Raw genomic sequence first — 20114 nt, 5'->3', positions numbered from 1 at the left:
AGTAAATAGCATGGCTGTCTCATATATCATGATTCCTAATTTTATATCCTCAAAGTCTATAACTTCCTACAGAAAATAAAATATGCCTGAAATTCAACAATAAAAAAATTTGTAACCACAGTGCTTAAATAAAGCAATTAAAAATAAAAAAACAACAGAATTCTTCTGTGCTTTTGGGCAAATTTTTGAAAAGCATGTTTTTAAAATAAATCTAATGATTTGATCTTGTTTTGGTAGCCAGATATTTCTTTTTGTTTATGTTTGGGGGCCATACCCAGTGATGGTCAGGGGCTACTCCTGGCTATGTGTTCAGAAATTGCTCCTGGGGCCTGGAGAGATAGCACTTCGGCGTTTGCCTTGCAAGCAGCCGATCCAGGAACAAAGGTGGTTGGTTCGAATCCCGGTGTCCCATATGGTCCCCTGAGCCTGCCAGGAGCTATTTCTGAGCAGACAGCCAGGAGTAACCCCTGAGCACTGCTGGGTGTGGCCAAAAAAAAAAAAAACAAAAAACAAACAAACAAACAAACAAAAAACACCAGAAATTGCTCCTGGCTCAGGGTACCACATAGGACAAGAGGGATCGAACTCAGGTCCATCCTGGGTCAGCTACATGCAATGCAAATGGCCTATCCCTATGCTATTGCTCCGGCCCCTGGCCAGATATTTCTAAAAATTTTCAGTTCTATCAATATGTTGCTCACCTTTTATTCTGAATTAAATGAATGGATTTCAAAATATGACCAGTCATAAGTGATGGGTCATACATGAACGATGATAGTACTTCTTCACTGAATGAGCATATGAAACTATTAATAATCTTTCTTGATTTACGGGTATTAGATTTTCTCAAGGAGAAATTACCGTATATACTCAAGTATAAGCCGAGTTTTTCCTGCACAAAATTTGTGCCGGAAAACCCGAATTCGGCTTATACTCGGGTCATACAGGTTATTTGATTCGATGCAAGCACACCGAATCAAATGCACATAGTTTCTAGCCATCTTCTGTCGTTTGCTGGAGGGGCAGTGCTTCAACTCAGTCCACAAGTCGTGACTGAGCTGAAGAGGTAGGCTGCTGAACTGAACTGGATGCCACTGAACTATTTAACCCACAATATTCTGCACTTTGTATGAGACCAACAGCAGTGATGATGATATTTGCAAACTCAGTGATGATGACAATGTCTATGCTGATACCCTCGCATCAGATACAGCTGAAGCTCGTTTAGACAGACAGATGAGGAGGAGGAGGAATCAAGTTTTGAAGGATTTTAATCTTTGTGATTTAGCTTGATTACCTGTTAAGCTATGGTTTATGCACTTTATTTAAAGTTTTAAAGTTACTGTTGCTAGTTTGCAGTTTTTCTTTAGCAATAAATATTGAAAAACATTTAACCTACTGATTCCTCAATAATTGTAATTATTTTGGGTATATATTTTTTATTTTTGAAATTTACCAGTGGCTGCTGCATTTTCCACCTCAGCTTATATTCAAGTTACTAAATTTTCCCAGTTTTTAGGGTGGAATTGTGGGGGGGATCAGCTTATACTCAGGTCGGCTTATCCTCAGATATATATAGCACTTGAAACAGTTTTAGGCTTTAGGGGCCAGAGAGATACTACAGTGGGCAGGGCACTTGACTTACAGGCAGCTGACCCAGGTTCAATTCCCACCAACACATCTGTTTTCCCGAACCCTCTAGGAAGTGATATCTGAGTACAGAGCTAGGAGCCCTCAGACTCCTAAGCATCACCAATTTCCCCCCCCCCCCCCCAAATAAAACCCAACTATGTTTCAGGCTTTACCAATATTGTTGTTTGTTTGGTTTTTGAGCACAAAACCAGGAGTAAGCCTTGAGCATTGTTCTGCATGATTATCCCCCCATCAAATATTACATTGATTTTTTTTATATTTGAAATTTTGTGACTGAAGAAATCCCAATAATTACTGAAAATTACGTATAATAAAATAATTACTGCTACTATGTATTAAGAAGAAGTTGGGGCTGAAGAGATATGTGAAGCCTCATGACTTATATCCAGCCAGCCCCAGTTTGATTGCTAGCAACTTTTGGTCCCCTGCACTGCCTGGTAATTCCTGGTACCCTAAAACCTGATCAGCAGCATATTCTTAGGTCTTCACATTGAACTGCCTGTCCAGTTGGTCACAAATTACCCAGAGAAACCCTTAGGTCTCCTGAGACTGCTTGAACACTGTCTCCTGAACATTCCCCACCACCCCAAAAGAAGTCTTATATTTTTATAAAAGCTTTTTGTTAATCACCTCTCTGTCTCTGTATCTGTGTCCCTGTCTGTCTGTCTCTCTGTCTGTCTGTCTTTGTCTATCTGTCTCTCTCTCTCTTTCTTTTGATTTTTGGGCTGTACCCAGCGATGCTCAGGGATAACTCCTGGCTCTGCACTCAGGAATCACAACACTACAGAGGGGAAGATATGGAATGCAGGGATTGAACCTGGGTCAGTTGCATGCAAGGCAAATTTCCAACCCACTGTACCATCACTCTAGCCCCTTCTCTAGTTTTTTGTTGATTAATTAACCTTTGGGTTATGTTTGAGCTCTTTCATCATGATGATTCTCTGAAAATTGCTATGCAGTGCGTGATTATATAACTGAAATTAATTTGGTTTTATTAAGTTGAAACTAATCATTTTGAAAAAATTATTAGTGTTTGTTTATTAACATAATTGATAATATTCTGGTTTATTCAGGAATGTACAGAGGCCAGTTGTATCTGCAATCATCAGTAAGAATTTCAGAAAAGTTTCCTACAGATCCCAAGGCCTTAGAGTCTGTTAATAATGAAAATGCAATAATTTCTTTGCCAAAAATCAAGTGGAAACCCTTAATTCGTAAGTGAATTTTTATTTATTTTGGTTTTTTTTGGGGGGTGGGGCCATGCCCAGTGATGCTCAGGAGTTACTCCTGGCTATGCCCTCAGAAATCGCTCCTGGTTTGGGGGACCATATGGAACGCTGGGGATCAAACCTAAGTCTGTCCTGGATCAGCGCGTGCAAGGCAAACACCCTACCGCTGCGCTATCACTCCACCGCTATAGAAGTTATATTAAAAAATGTTTTACTATACAAAGCTCTTAACCATTTCCAGACCATGCATAACTATCACCTAGCCCTTATGTTGTTTGTGCTAAAAAAAAAATGTTATGGGGAGAAACTGGAAAGATAGTACAGCTGATAGGGCACTCGCCTTACAAGTGGCCAACCAGGTTCAATCTCCAGCATCCCATATGGTTTCCCAAACATTGTCAGGTACAATTTTTAAGTGGGGTAGAGCTAGGTAGTAACCCCTAAATATCCCCAGGTGTAGACCCTCCCAAAAGCCTCCCCACAGAATGAATATTATGGGGACCAACTAGTACAGAGGTTATGGTGATTGCTTTGTATACAGCTGACCCCGGTTCAGAGGGTCCTTGGAGCACTGCAGGAGTGACCCCTGAGCACAGAATCAGGTATGGTCTCTCTGCCCCAAAAATATTTATGAAAAATCTGACTATTGAATTATATTCTTTGAAACATTCTTATTGATTTAAATAGTAGTCATCTAATTCCTTTAGCTATATTTCCGTTTCTTATGATGTTTTGCAAGGCACATATTTTTTAAGTACTTACTTAAATGACTTGGCTTCTCTACATGATTGTGCTTTGCAAGGGAAAAAACCTTGAACCTTTTGTCTGACTTAAATATTTGAACTGAACTATGGTTAAATGTTTTTGTGATTTGAATAAGATACATATGCTTTATTTAAGTCATTACAGATAAGATTTTACCATTTTCTTTTAGATTCTCCTTCTAGAACGCCTGTCTTGGTAGGATCTGATGAATTTGACAAATGTCTTAGTAATGATAAATTTTCTCACGAAGAGTACAGTAATGGTGCTCTTTCAGTCCTGCAATATCCATATGGTAAGTGAGATCATTCTAAATTTTTAATATAAAATTAATAGACTGCAGGGCCGGGAAGGTGGCGCTAGAGGTAAGGTGTCTGCCTTACAAGCGCTAACCAAGGAACGGACTGCGGTTCGATCCCCCGGCGTCCCATATGGTCCTCCCAAGCCAGGGGCGATTTCTGAGCACATAGCCAGGAGTAACCCCTGAGCATCAAACGGGTGTGGCCCAAAAACCAAAAAAAAAAAAAAAAAAAAAAAATTAATAGACTGCAAATGAAAGCTAGTCATTGAGTAATAGGAAGCACATGATTGTGTAGGAGCACAGAAGAGAGCACAGAAGATAGGACATTTGCCTTGTATGTGGACAACCTGGATTTAATTCCCAGCATCCAATATGGTCCCCTGAGTCTGCTAAGAGTAATTTTTAAGCACAGAGTCAGTAATGTGAACAATATCAGGTGTGGCCCAAACAAAATAAAACAGAACAAATAAAGAAATACATGGGCCCGGAGAGATAGCACAGCGGTGCTAGCCTTGCAAGCAGTCAATCCAGGACCTAAGGTGGTTGGTTCGAATCCCGGCGTCCCATATGGTCCCCCGTGCCTGCCAGGAGCTATTTCTGAGCAGACAGCCAGGAGTAACCCCTGAGCACCACCGGGTGTGGCCCAAAAACCAAAAAAAGAAAAAAAAAAAAAAAGAAATACATGATCTTGGAAGGAAATATTGTGAATGGTGCCCAGGATTTTTAGATGCTCCCAAGTATCTAGATTCAGTTCTAGTTGGCCACATACTCTAATAGATGCATCTAATTGCCTTGTATCTTGGTTCTTTTACCTATAAAACAAGGATAAAGATCTGCTTAGACTGCTATGAGATAATACACAAAAGCCTAATTAACACTATCATATTTTCCTATTATTAGTGCTCATATATATTAATCATTCTATTTAATGAGGAAAATAGATGTCTCTAATAGAGTTACTTGACACAGCAGGTAGGGCATTTGTCTTGCATGTGGCCAACCCAGGTTCAATCACTGATGCCCCATATGGTCCCCCAAGCCTGCTAGGAGTGATTTCTAAGCACTGCTGCATATGGCCCAGAAACCAAACAAGAAAAAAGTAAAAGATAATGCTTTGATTGTTTTGTGTTTGGGTCCATACTGGTGGTACTTGGGACTCATTCCTGGAGGTATTCAGGTGGTGCTAGGGATTGAACTTTGGTTAATTTTGTGCAAGGCAAGCCGATGAAAAGGATTTAAAATGGAGTTATTTTAATTTTGTCTCCAGACAAAAGAAATTAGGGCAAGTAATAAGAACGGGTAAAATTTGGCATGGAATTCAACCCTGTTTATCTAAAGCTAGGATGTGTCTGAATATAGAAGTGCTTTGAAAAATTTCAAAGTTAGATTTTTAGCCATGTAGACCAAAAAAGCTTTAGTTACAATAGATGCTAGAACTGGGAAATTATTTAGAATATAAGTTGATCAAATGAGAATCCCTAGCACCTCATATGGTCCCCTGTGCCCTGAACACAGAGCCAGGAGTAAGTTCTGAGCAGCCCTGGACCTCTCAAAGCAAAGCAAAACTTAAGGTTCTGAACTAGAAACAACAATCTTACCTGTTATTGGTCAAAATAAAAGGGAAAAGGAATGATGGGGTCTTTCTAGATAGTGCAGAAAGGATGACAAATATGATAGCTTTCTGGAAACAGCTCATTCTGACAACCCAAAATGAACCAAAGAACATGTTGAAGATGTTTTTCTTTCAACTTCTGAAGAAAGATTAATGATAGAATTTGGAATTTTGATGATTAGAAATACACGGAAAGTTTAAATTTTCACAAAGGAAATTTATGTATTGTTTAAATCATGTGTTTAAAGATTCCTAAGGTTTTTCAGGCTTGTGATCCATTATAAAGAAATTTTATTGTGATGTTATGGAAAACATTGAAAAAAAGGGAAAACATTTGTGTAGTAAAAATAAATAAGTAGGTTACATTGAAATGTGTTAATAAGAGTTTAAACTTTAAAGAACAAAATAAAACAGGAAAACTATTTTTGGGGGATTATTTTGGGGTTTTTTTGTTTGTTTTTGGGCCACACCTGGCATGCTCAGGGGTTACTCCTGGCTCTGTGCTCAGAGATTACTCCTGGCAGGCTCAGGGGACCATATAGGTTGCCAGAGATTGAACCCAGGTCAACTGCTTGCAAGGAAAATGTCTACCTTCTGTGCTATTACTCCAGCCCAGGAAAATAAATTTTTAACAATAAAGGTTGGACCTAAATTGTTTTATCTTAATTTTTTTTCCTTTTTTTTTTTTTTTGAAGATAATGGCTACTATCTACCATATTATAAGAGGGAAAGGAGCAAACGAAGCACACAAATCACTGTTAGGTTTCTCAACAACCCCAGTTACAGCAAGAATATCCGCAAAAAGGACCCTGTTCTCCTATTACACTGGTGGAAAGAAATAGTTGGAACTATTCTATTTTGTATCATAGCAACAACTTTCATTGTGCGCAGACTTTTTCATCCTCATCCTCACAGAGTAAGTCATTTTTCAAATTTAATCTATTGCAGAGTGTTGACAGCAAAGAAAATTTACAGAGTGTTTGAGTGGGGGACTGAGTACATTTACTTAAGTTTTATCATAAGCAATTTATTGTTAATACTCGTTTCCTTGCCCTTATTTTCCTAGGCCATCCTCACCCATTGCAATCTATTTTGTACCCCTATCATTTCCCTTTTCTTGTAAAAGGAGCTGTTTTATTATATATTCTTATAGTGCATATTTTTCTCAATATTATTGCTTTTTTTTTTTTTTTTGATGTTTTTTGAGTCACATCCAGCAGCGCTCAGGGGTTACTCCTGGCTTTACACTCAGAAATCGCTCCTTGCAGGCTCAGGGATCATATGGGATGTCGGGATTCTATCCACTGCCCTTCTACATGCAAGGCAAAAGCCTTACCTCCATGCTATCTCTCCAGCCCCAATATTATTTCTTTTTAAATCCAATTTTATAATGTTAGATTGCTAACTAGCTTTAGTTTAACTTTGTACTAGTAGTCATTTGTTTTTTTCCATATTACCAGCAAAGAAAGGAGTCTGAAACCCAGTGTCAAACTGAAACTAAGTATGATTCTATCAGTGGAGATTCCAATGACAGTAGCCGGAATGACATAAAAACTTCTGGATATGTATCACGGTAAGAGTCTTATAAAAATATCTGTCTATATTATAATTTCTGGTGGTGACTCTGTGAATCTTTATGAGATATTTTGTCTGTCCATAAGATCTTGCCTAAAAAGTGTCAATATCTAAATAAATAAAACATTAACTTTACATTCAATTAACTAAAGTTTACTCAAAGTGGTATCTAGTATAAAGTGACAGATATAGGATATCACAGAAGTTTAGATTTTATCCATAAGTTAGTTTTCAGATAAATTATTAAGAATTCATGGTACCAATAATTATTGTGTTATTAGAAAAACATTGTGTTTTACATAATTTTCAATTATTCTTTTTTCCTTTTGGTTCTATCTTGGTTCTAGAATATGAAGTAGTACAATCTGGGGACTTGTGGACAAAGTAATTGTACATGGGTTCTGCCTTATTTTTTTAATGTTTTTTTGACTGTAGGTTCAATATTTAGGCGTCAGCAAGGGGATTTCTTCTGAGAACTCTGTTTATGGGCGATTGTTCTTTCACTGTAACTTTACCTTGTCTTCTTTGCATCATTGTTCTCATAATTAAAAATAAAAAATTAAAAAAATAAAGAATATGAAGTAGTAAATAAGGAAAATATACAAATAAATTAGTTTTTTTAAAGCAGAAAAGGGAGGTGGATTATCTAAAAGTAGACAACTCAACTAATTTAAAATAAGGCAAAAGGGAGTTGATGTGATGTGTAGATTTTAAAGCTTTTTGTTAAGATGAGCTGTGGTTTATTTTTCTATTACACGGGTTTTTTGCTTCTCTATCCCTTCTCCTCTCTCCCCTCTTTGATCTCATACTTGGTATTTTACTGGCTTGCTTCTTTTTTTTTTTTTTGACTTGCTTCTTAATTTTAAGGTAATGACAGTGTGATACTTTGATTATTTATGGACCTAATTATCTAAATTGCATTCATACTGTTTTATCAAAGCTTGAGAATTTACTGTTTTTATAGCTCTAATTTTCCCACAACAGGATTTACTTTTTTGAGGGTTTTTTTTTTTTTGGTTTTTGGGCCACACCTGACAGTGCTCAGGGATCACTCCTGGCTGTCTGCTCAGAAATAGCTCCTGGCAGGCACGGGGGACTATATGGGACACCGGGATTCGAATCAACCACCTTTGGTCCTGGATCGGCTGCTTGCAAGGCAAACGCCACTGTGCTATCTCTCCGGGCCCACTTCTGGCAGTACCCAGGTCTTACACCTCATTCTGTGCTCAGGGAATCATCTGTGGTTCCGGGACTGAGCCCAGGTTGTCTGTGTGCAAGACAAGTGCCTGCCTGCTGTACTATCACTCTGTATACACATACCCAGCAGAATCTACTAAGTGTTAAAAATGGTGAGGGTTTAAATGTCATTGCTAATATAAATATTAATACATCTGTGGTAGGAGTTCAGCTGGCAGTGAGAGTGAGAGGGGAGACACCTGCCAGCTCTCCTACTGAAGGCCTTTAGTCCTCATTCAATATTTACTGTGAATGACTGTGCAGGACAATTTTTATTTCTTCAGAATAAACAATTTTTTTTTGAGTAAAGGAAACCCTGGTCCTATCTTGGCTATCTTGGGCTTTGTGGGGGGTATGGGAGGAATTAATATTGGGTATAACATAAACATACAAGTAAAAGGCCATGAACTTAATGACTTTTTGTGCTCACCCAAGAAGAGAATATGATTAAAGCCATATTTAAATGAATCTGACATTTTATTTATAAGATTTAGACAGGTAGAGTGAGGGGAAGTGGAATGTAGTGAATATATATATATATCAGATTGTTGTGAAGAGAATTGGGAATAAGTATTCTATCATGGAATTCAACTTAATTTTCCTTCTTTATTCAATATGCTGGAATAGCTGATGGTTCTTAAAATATAGGGGTTATTGAATAAAAATGATACCTAAAGCTGATTGATTGCTTACCGTGTTTAGATGACTTCAGGGCTCAGTCATGAATTCAGATCTCCACTTTTATCTATTCTCAGTTTGGATGGTAGGCAAGATCAGATTTTATTGTCTGATCATATGTAAGATGTTTCTTGGATATTTAACTTGGTTGTTTTCCTTAATATGGGAAGATCATTCAGTTGGTATTCTAGGAGCAGGGCATTAACTTTGTAAGTTTTTGCAGTGGGGAGTTAGCTAGGTACTTTTCCCAGCTATTTTTAGGATACAGATTATTATTATCTCCATCCTTTGTGAAGGTAATTGGCCCTTGGAGGGTTGGAATATATTGCTTCTCCTTTTTAACTTTGTGCTCTAACCAGCTGAGCCAACTGCTAAATTAATATGAGAATGCAAACCATAAAGTAGTGAACCCTATAAGTACAGGAAACTAACAGTGATCTAAGTCAGCTTTCATTTGGCTGAAAAAATAATGTCCTAGCACACATATTAATTTTTGTTTTATTTGACAATATTTGTTTGGGTTTCTCTTTACCAAATAAGTCCAGTCTCTGGAAATGCAAAGAAAAGCAGAGTGTCCAAAGTGATAGTACCATGGGTAGGAAATTTGCCTTACATGCTGCCAAACAAGATTCCATCCCTCATACGCCATATGTCCTCCAAGCTCTGCCAGGGGTCACATCACCCCTGAGCACAGAGCAGGAATAAGCCCTGTTGCTGTGTGTGGCCCTCAAACAAACAAAAATGAAGAGAACAAGAATGTGCTGCATTCACCACAGTTCATTACTTGTGGGAAGAGTGCTCAGCATACAGGTAACTGCTTAATATGTTTGTGTTTATTTAAAAAAACCAGAAAGATACTTCAGTACATGCTTTGTATTGCTACAGACCTGGGTTTGAATCCCCAGTACCACATGGTCTCCCAAGGACTGGATAAAGCCCCCTCATCCTTTCCATGGAGTCATGAGTAACCCCTGAGCCATCTGCTTCATGTGACCTAAAAATAAACCTTTTTTTTTCCTTTTTTCTTTTTGTTTTTGGGCCACACCCAGTGGTGCTCAGGGGCTACTCCTGGTTATCTGCTCAGAAATAGCTCCTGGCAGGCACAGGGGATCATATGGGACACCAGGATTCGAACCAACCACCTTAGGTCCTGGATCAGCTGCTTGCAAGGCAAATACTGCTGTGCTATCTCTCCAATCCCCCAAAAATAAACATTTTGTTTGTTTGTTGTTTGTTTGTCATCGGCCACATCTGGTGACACTCAGAAGCACAAGGCACACCCCTAACTATGTGCTCAGAAATCACTTCTGGCTTGGGGGACGATTTAAGATACTGGGGATAGAACTGAGGTCCATCCTGGGTCAGCCATGTCAAGGCTGTGCTATCGCTTCAGCCCCCAAAAATATACATTTTTAAAATTAAAAAAAAAAATAGCTTAGGGTTAGAGCACCTGTTTTGCGTATGTGAGTCCCTGGGTTTGATCCCCAGAACAACAAAATCAAAAGAAAATTAAGTTTAAGTACTTCAAAAATATTTTGTGGGGCTGGAGAGATAGCATGGAGGTAGGGTGTTTGCCTTGCATGCAGAAGGACGGTGGTTCAAATCCCAGCATCCCATATGGTCCCCCGAGCCTGCCAGGAGAAATTTCTTAGTGTAGAGCCAGGCGTATCCCCTGAGCACTGCCAGATGTGACCCAAAAACACCAAAATAAAAAAATTATTTTGTGCTGTGGCTGGAGTGATTACACAGTGGGTAGGGCATTTCCCCTGCATGCAGCCATCCATGTTGTATATCTGACATCCAATATGTTCCCTGAGCCTGCCAGGAGTAATTTCTTCTTTTTTATTGTTGTTGTTGTTTTTTATTTATTTATTTTTGTTTTTTGGGTCACATCCGGCACTACTCAGGGGTTACTCCTGGCTCTATGCTCAGAAATCGCTCCTGGCAGGCTCGGGGGATCATATGGGATGCCAGGATTCGAACCACCATCCTTCTGCATGCAAAGCAAATGCCCTACCTCCATGCTATTTATCCAGCCCCTAAATTTTATTTCTTTTAATAAAATCTTTATTTAAGCACCATGATTACAGGCATGATTGTAGTTGGGTTTCAGTCATAAACAGAACACTCTCCTTTACCAGTGCAATATTCCCACCACCAGTGTCCCCCTTCCCTCCTTCCCAACTCCTGCCTATATTCGAGACAGGCATTCTGCTTCTCTCACTCTTCAAGATTGTCATGATAGTTGTTAGTGTAGTTATTTCCCTAACTGCACTCACCATTCTTTGTGGTGAGCTTCATATTGTGCGCTGGTCTGTCCACCCCTCATCTCATTGTCTCTGGGCATTATTACAATAATGTCCTTAATTATTTTTAGAACCAATAGATGAGTGAGACTATTCTGTGTCTTTCTTTCTCCCTCTGACTTGTTTCACTCAACATAATAGATTCTATGTATATCCAAGTATAGGAGAATTTCATGACCATCTCTCCTGATAGCTGCATAATATTCCATTGTGTATATGTATCACAGTTTCTTTAGCCATATGTATCACAGTTTCTTTAGCCATTCTTCTGTTGAAAGGCATCTTGGTTGTTTCCAGAGTCTGGCTGGCTATTGTAAATAGCACTGCAATGAATATAGGTGTGAGGAAGGCATTTTAAATTGTATTTTTGTGTTCCTCGGGTATATCCCTAGGAGTGGTATAGCTGGATCATATCGGAGCTCAATTTCCAGTTTTTGGAGGAATCTTCATATTGTTTCCCATAAAGGCTAGACTAGACGGCATTCCCACCAGCAGTGATTGAGAGTTCCTTTTTCCTCACATCCCTGCCAGCACTGATTGTTCTCATTCTTTGTGATGTGTGTCATTCTCTGTGGTGTGAGATGGTACCTCATTGTTGTTTTGATTTACATTTCCCTGATGGTTAGAGACGTAGAGCATTTTTTTCATGTATCTTGGCCTTTTTTTTTTTTTTTTTTTTGAGTTTTGGGCCACGCTCAATGGTGCTCAGGGGTGACTCCTGGCTCTCTGCTCAAAAATCGCTCCTGGCAGGCTCAGGGGACCATATGGGATGCTGGGGATCAAACCCAGGTCTGTCCTGGGTTAGCTTCCTTGCAAGACAAATGCTCTACCACTGTGCTATCACTCCAGCCTCAACCAGGAGTAATTTCTGGGCATAGAGCCAGGAGTAATCCCTGAGCACCATTGGGTGTGGCCAAAAAAATAGAAACAAAACCAAATATATATATATATAAATATATATACATACACACTATTATAGAATGCTATATGAACATTAAGATGGGGTCTAGAAAGGCTTTACAAGAGGTACAAGAAGAGCAAAATAAAGAAATAACAGACTAAGTACAGACAAGTGACCATCTGTGGAGTAGTAGAAGAGACTTTTTTGTGAGTTTGTAAGTTTGGTACAAATAAAATATAAACTGCAGACCAATGAGGTCAGGCACTTGGGGGTCATAAGAGACTGTCTCATTTGGAGGCCCATCTTGTAAGAGGAGATAGCAAGTTAATTCCTGTCTGAGGACTTTCAGTGATGGGTTTTCCGATTTATGAGACAATCCAGCTAAATTTCAGATAGTTCCAGTGCTAGAAAGAGTTCTGGCTAAGAAAGTACTGAAATTAAAAAGTAAAATAGTACTGAAATAAAATAGATTGATTCCATAAAACATACAATAAGATTAAGATATGCTTTCTCTGAGTAGAAAATGCCATAGGACAGACAAAATTATAGAGCTAAGGAAAGAATATTTTAATAGATGATGGGAAGTACAGGCTAGGTTTGAGTCATTGGAACAGCTATAAAAGAGTAAAGGATTCCCAGGTAAGCAGAAGTTTTGGGGATTTGGTAGTTTTTTTTTAATTTGCTTCTTTTGGGGGGAGTGTTTGTTCACACCCAGCAACACTCGGGTTACTCCTGACTCTACACTCAGAAATTACTCCTGGCAGGTTCAGGGAACCATATGCGATGCCAGGGATTGAAACCAGATCTGCTGCTTGCAAGGCAAATACCCTACTCACTGTACTATTGTTCCGGCCCCAAAAATATAGAATGTGTTTGCTTTACTTATTAAAAAAAAAGAGTCAAGAATGTTATTAGTAGTAGTATAGAATTAATATAAAGACAATAGAGACAAGGGCAAGGTGTATCCATCTATGGTAGGACGCTTGTCAAAGAAAGCTGGGAGTGCAATTAGGGCAGAGAAGGGACCATATGACAATGATAATTGGAAATCATCATTCCGAACAAGAACTGGGTGCTGCCCTGATTTTGACATAGAATCTGTGCAAAAAACAAGATCTCTAATTACAGAAACCTAACTGTGACAACCATGATTGAGAAGAAATTTTACTGGGACCATGAAGAAAGACTTTGGGGTTAGACAATTTAGTATGCCTGGAGTCTGTAGTTGGTCTTATTGCAGGATGTTTCATGGATAGGAACTCCCTGTTTTTAGGCCATACTCGGTGATGCTCAGGGGTTACTCCTGGCTGTCTGCTCAGAAATAGCTCCTGGCAGGCACGGGGGACCATATGGGACACCGGGATTCGAACCAACCACCTTTGGTCCTGGATCAGCTGCTTGCAAGGCAAACGCCACTGTGCTATCTCTTTGGGCCCAGGTTTTTCCTTTCTAATTTCCCCAACTCCTTGCTGCACCTATGCAACAAACCTGCCAATCCCCCTCTTTTATATGTGTGTGTGTTTTTCTTTTTTTCTTTTTTTATCTTTTCATAGAACTTTGGGACACAGATTACTTTGTTTTACCTCATATTTCTGGATTTTTCTATAAATTTAAGAAGAAAGGAAAAAAGAAAGAATGGGGGCCAGGGTCCAAGTGGTCTCAGGGGTATTGGTGGAGGAAAAAGGACAGAACTAAATATCCAAGCCAAACTCAACAACAATAGAATCAAGAGACCTAAACTTTTACAATCTAAACTTATATGGATCTGTTATACTGGCAGGCCAGGGGAAAAAGGGTGGTGATATAGGATGCTCTCTGGGATTATTGGTGGAAGGAGGTAGACACTGGTGGTAGGAATGGTGTTGATTCACTATTATCAGAATTCAACTATAAAGGACTTTATAGATCATAATGGTTTAAATAAAATTAAATTAAAAATAAAAAAAATAAAAAAGATGGGGCCGGAGAGATACCATGGAGGTAAGGCATTTGCCTTTCATGCAGAAGGTCATTGGTTCGAATCCCGGCATCCCATATGGCCCCCTAAGCCTGCCAGGAGCAATTTCTGAGCGTGGAGCCTGGGGTAACTCCTGAGCGCTGCCGGGTGTGACTCAAAAATTCTAAAATTTTAAAAAAAAAAGAAAGGAAGGAAGGAAAGGAAAGGAAAGGAAAGGAAAGGAAAGGAAAGGAAAGGAAAGGAAAGGAAAGGAAAGGAAAGGAAAGGAAAGGAAAGGAAAGGAAAGGAAAGGAAAGGAAAGGAAAGGAAAGGAAAGGAAAGGAAAGGAAAGGAAAGGAAAGGAAAGGAAAGGAAAGGAAAGGAAAGGAAAGGAAAGGAAAGGAAAGGAAAGGAAAGGAAAGGAAAGGAAAGGAAAGGAAAGGAAAGGAAAGGAAAGGAAAGGAAAGGAAAGGAAAAAGGAAAGGACCTGGTGCTGAAAGGAGATTAAAAGTGATAAAACTATTATGCAAAGTGAAATAAGTCAGAGGGAGAGAGATAGACACAGAATAGTCTCACTCATTTATGGTTTATTAATAATTTTTATTGTGACCAAAGTGGATTACAAATCTTTCACAGCAATATTTTATGTACATAGCAGCATTGAACCCAAGGCATTCCTACCACCAAACCCTCAAACCCTGTTCCCAGCATGCATCCCATATCCCCCTCCTTTGCTCCCCCCTTCCCCCCCCCCCCGCTAGTATAAGTGGTTTCCTCTGTATCTAGATTGTTTTTTTTTTTTTTTTTTTTTTTTTTTGGTTTTTGGGCCACACCCTGTGACGCTCAGGGGTTACTCCTGGCTATGCGCTCAGAAGTTGCTCCTGGCTTCTTGGGGGACCATATGGGACGCCGGGGGATCGAACCGCGGTCCGTCCTAGGCTAGCGCAGGCAAGGCAGGCACCTTACCTCCAGCGCCACCGCCCGGCCCCTGTATCTAGATTGTTATAAATTGGGGATCAATTCTGTTGTTGTTGGCCTTGAATTTGGTGTTTAAGACTGATTTTTTTTTTTGGGTGGTATTTGGGTCACACCCGGCAGCGTCCAAGGGTTACTCTTGGCTCTATGCTCAGAAATCGCTCTGGCAGGCCCGGAGGACCATATGGGATGCCGAGATTTGAACCATCGTCCTTCTGCATGCAAGGCAAACGCCTACCTCCATGCTATCTCTCTGGCCCTAAGACTGATCCTTTTTTTTTTTTGGTTTTTGGTTTTTGGGTCACACCCAGCGGTGCTCAGGGGTTGCTCCTGGCTGTGTGCTCAAAATAACTCCTGGCAGGCACGGGGACCATATGGGACACCGTGATTCGAACCAACCACCTTTGGTCCTGGATCAGCTGCTTGCAAGGCAAACGCCACTGTGCTATTTCTCCGGGCCCGATTTTTTTTTTTTTTTTAATGTTAATACAACTGTTTGGTCTTGGTACCATCCATTTTCCCCCCTTCATTTATGGGTTTTAAGAACAATTAAAGACAATAGTGTAATAATGTCAAGAGACAGTAGAGATGAGGACTAGGAGGACCAACTCAACATATGAAGCTCACCACAAAGAGCTTTTAGAGCATTTAGAGAAATAACTACACAACAACTATCATGTGAGAGAGGTAGAATGCCTGTCTCTAACAGGCAGGGAGTGGGGGGAAGGGGGGCATTGGTGGTAGGAATGTTGCACTGGTAACGGGGTGGGGGTGTTCTTTTATGGCTGAAACCCAACTAGAATCATGTTTGTAATCATGGTGCTTAAATAAAAATAAAGAAAAAGGGATATGCGGGGCGGAGAGATAGCATGGAGGTAAGGTGTTTGCCTTGCATGCAGAGGACAGTGGTTCTAATCCCATATGGTCCCCCGAGCCTGCCAAGAGTTATTTCTGAGTGTAGAGCCAGGCGTATCCCCTGAGCACTGCCGGGTGTGACCCAAAAGACGAAAAAACAAGGGTGGGGGGATATGCATGGTATTTCTTTAGTAACAATATAACAATATTGCAAACCACAGTGAGAGAGAGAAGAGAGAAAAAAGAGAGAGAGAAAAGAAGAAGAAGAAGAAAAAAGGAGAAGAAAAATATGTCTGCCACAGAGACAAGAGAGGACAGAGGGGGAGGAAGGCAGGAGGGAAACTGGGGACAATGGTGGAGGAAAATGTGCATTGTTGAAGGGTGTTGTATATTGTATGACTAAAACTCATCATGAACAACTTTGTAACTATCTCATGGTGACTCAATTAAAGAATTTTATTTATAAAAAATAAAACATCAAAGGGGAAAATTGATTTGAAAAATAAGGAATACTATTAGTAGAAACTTAACCAGTCTTTATTAAAATAAGTTTTGTGAAAAAGACACTGAGGGTTTCCTGATAGAACTTAAGTTTGCTGAGGCCGGCGAGGTGGCGCTAGAGGTAAGGTGTCTGCCTTACAAGCGCTAGCCAAGGAAGGATCTTGGTTCGATCCCCCGGCGTCCCACATGGTCCCCCCAAGCCAGGAGCAATTTCTGAGCACTTAGCCAGAAGTAACCCCTGAGCATCAAAAGGGTGTGGCCCGAAAAACCAAAAAAAAAAAAAAAAAAAGAAGAAGAACTTAAGTTTGCTTAGGAAGGTGGTAGGTTGGGGTTTGAGAAACCCAGAAACTAAAAGACAGAGCTGCAGGGTTGCTAACAATGGTACAGGTTCTAGTACAGTAGCATTAAGAGTATCATAAATCTGGGGGCCAGAGAGATAGCATAGAGGTAAGGCGTTTGTCTTTCTTTTTTTTTTTTTTTTTTTTTTTTTGGTTTTTGGGCCACACCCGGTGACACTCAGGGGTTACTCCTGGCTATGCACTCAGAAGTTGCTCCTAGCTTGGGGGACCATGTGGGACACAGGGGGATCGAACCGTGGTCCATCCAAGGCTAACGCAGGCAAGGCAGGCACCTTACCTCTAGCACCACCGCCCGGCCCCAGGCGTTTGTCTTTCATGCAGAAGCTCATTGGTTCAAATCCTGGCATCCCAAATGGTCCCCTGTGCCTGCCAGGAGCAATTTCTGAGCGTGGAGCCAGGAGTAACCCCTGAGTGCTGCCGGTTGTGACCAAAAAAAAAAACCAACAACAACAACAAAAAAAGAGTATCATAAATCATAGTGCCTCATTAAAAATAAATCTACATTTTTTTGGGGCTGGAGAGATAGCATGGAGGTAAAGCGTTTGCCTTTCATGCAAGAGGTCATCGGTTCGAATCCCAGCATCCCATATGGTCCCCTGTGCCTGCCAGGAGCAATTTCTGAGCATGGAGCCAGGAGTAACCCCTGAGCACTGCCGGGTGTGACCCAAAAACCACACAAAAAAAAAATAAAAAAATAAAAAAAAAAATAAATCTACATTTTTTAAAGAAGGCAAAAATTATTTTTTTGTTTTTTTGTTTTTTTTTTTTTGTTTTGTTTTGTTTTGGGTCACACCCGGCGGTGCACAGGGGTTACTCCTGGCTGTCTGCTCAGAAATAGCTCTTGGCAGGCACGGGGGACCATATGGGACACTGGGGTTTGAACCAACCACCTTTGGTCCTGGATCGGCTGCTTGCAAGGCAAACGCCGCTGTGCTATCTCTCCGGGCCCAAGGAGGCAAAAATTTTAATTAAAATAAGTTCTATAAGATTTATAAGTTTACACATCATAATATAAGATAGTGTTTTTTATTTACTACAAAATTTCTAAGTACTTATAGACTTCGATTTTTCTTTTAAAGCTATTTAACAGATTTTGAACCAGTCCAGTGTATGGGTCGTGGTGGATTTGGAGTTGTCTTTGAAGCTAGAAACAAAGTAGATGATTGCAATTATGCTATCAAGAGGATTCGTCTCCCCAACAGGTAAGATCAGTTTTAGTAAAATCTGGAGTTTGCACAAACGTATCTAGTATACATATTTATTATCTCGGAGGCAACGTCTTTCTTACTGTGCTCCAAGGAGACAATAGAAGACAGTTTCTGACCTAAATCTTGGATAACCAGCTTTGAAAAAGTCTAACAACTCAGGACTTTCCCATAGTGCATTTACAACTTAAATCATATCACCATTTAAAAGACATTACTAGGGGCTGAAGCAATAGCACAAGAAGTAGGGCATTTGCCTTGCACTAGGCTGACCCAGGACAGACCCTGGTTTGATTCTCAGCATTCCAGATGGTCCCTCAAGCCTACCAGGAGCGATTTCTGAGCACAGAGCCAGGAGTAACCCGAGTGCCGCCGATTGTGGGCCAAAAACAAAAAAAGAAAGAAAAGAAAAGAAAGACTACTATACATCACCCCATTGTGCTTCTCTGAGCACTGCCAGGAGTGTTCCCCACCAGGAATGAGCCCCCAGCCAAGTGTGCCTTCCCCCAACGAGAGAGAGAGAGAGAGAGAGAGAGAGAGAGAGAGAGAGAGAGAGAGAGAGAGAGAGAGAGAGAGAGAGAGAGAGAAGAGAGAGAGAGAGAGTTCCCCACCAGGAATGAGCCCCCAGCCAAGTGTGCCTTCCCCCAACGAGAGAGAGAGAGAAAGAGAGAGAGAGAGAGAGAGGGGAGAGAGAGAAGAGAGAACATACTTTACCAGAAAGATATCAAAGCAGAAGCTCAAATCCAGATGCTCTTCTTGTTGTATCTACTTACTTGTGATATTCAGTAGTTGAGGTTTACTTTAAACAAACAAGTAAACTATCGAGTGCTTTTTGTATTGTAATGTGGAATCCTGTTGGTGTGGCAGTTCTCCCTCCAGGCTGTGATGCCCGACCTCTGTTCTCAGTGTTAGTGTGTGCCTAGTTGTCCCCTTATTGGTGAAGAAGCATTATTACTAATATGCCAGTGCTAGCACATACCGTCAGTGGTTCACACTTGAATGTCTTATTCAACACGAATTGCAGTGTGGGTTCAGTGTGTTAAACAATCTCTAAGAATCTGTGCTGAATTCTTTTTAGGCAGTCAAGAAAATTTAATTTGATGAAATGATAGACTTGCCTGTAGTATTTTTTTCTAGAATTTAAAAAAGGCTAAAATACATTTTTTAAAAACATAAAGCTGTTCTATGCCACTAATTCATAGATTTATGCCACTAGGCTAACTCATCTGTTTCTTTGGTTTTTGTTTTGTTTTGTTTTGTTTTTGTTTTTGTTTTTGGGCCACACCCAGCAGTGCTCAGGGGTTACTCCTGGCTATCTGCTCAGAAATAGCTCCTGGCAGGCACAGGGGACCATATGAGACACTGGGATTCAAACCAACCACCTTGGGTCCTAGATGGTTTGCTTGCAAGGCAAACACCGCTGTGCAAACACCGCTGTGCTATCTCCCCGGCCCCTAACTTATCTGTTTCTAATTTTACTTTTAAAGGGAACATCATACTATTTTTCATTATTGGAATTGATTATGTCTTCAGTGTCTTCTTTTTCTCTTCTGTATTTTAGGGAATTGGCTCGGGAAAAGGTTATGCGTGAAGTTAAAGCCTTAGCCAAGCTTGAGCATCCAGGAATTGTTAGATATTTCAATGCCTGGTTGGAAACACCACCGGAGAAGTGGCAGGAAAAAATGGATGAAATCTGGCTGAAGGATGAAAGGTAACTGACTGTTTGATGTAGTCTTGAAACTAGTATTTTCTCCCCAGCTTGTTTTTTGCTTCTGCAAACTAAATATTCCTTTAATTTAGAGAATTAAAAAAAAGTTTTTAAGAAAAGTAACAGTAGATTTTTGTTCACTTATTATTTTTGTTGTTCTTGGAGTAGGGTGAGGGATGTGGTCATAACCTGTGATGTTTAGCAATGACCTTGACCAATGCTCTATCTCTCCAACTCTTCTCATCATGCTTTAAACATGTCTTTAGCCATATATGTTGAGATAAACTGACTTAGTTTTTGGTTTTCTTATCCTCTCCCCCAT

General features: G+C 40.1%; 1 protein-coding gene across 1 annotated transcript in view; it reads left to right on the top strand.

The window, feature by feature from the left end:
* The window catches only part of EIF2AK3 (eukaryotic translation initiation factor 2 alpha kinase 3), an 81739-nt gene that overhangs the window by 45852 nt on the left and 15773 nt on the right, over nucleotides 1-20114 (top strand). The window contains exons 7-12 of the mRNA XM_049784910.1: nucleotides 2727-2867; nucleotides 3817-3939; nucleotides 6253-6473; nucleotides 7018-7130; nucleotides 17959-18081; nucleotides 19646-19795. Of these exons, the coding sequence (XP_049640867.1) occupies nucleotides 2727-2867; nucleotides 3817-3939; nucleotides 6253-6473; nucleotides 7018-7130; nucleotides 17959-18081; nucleotides 19646-19795 (871 nt within the window). The remainder of the gene's footprint in view (nucleotides 1-2726; nucleotides 2868-3816; nucleotides 3940-6252; nucleotides 6474-7017; nucleotides 7131-17958; nucleotides 18082-19645; nucleotides 19796-20114) is intronic.

The sequence above is a fragment of the Suncus etruscus genome, chromosome 12, assembly GCF_024139225.1.
Source record: "Suncus etruscus isolate mSunEtr1 chromosome 12, mSunEtr1.pri.cur, whole genome shotgun sequence".
Taxonomy (NCBI): domain Eukaryota; kingdom Metazoa; phylum Chordata; class Mammalia; order Eulipotyphla; family Soricidae; genus Suncus; species Suncus etruscus.
This window is presented reverse-complemented; position numbering and strand designations above follow the sequence as displayed.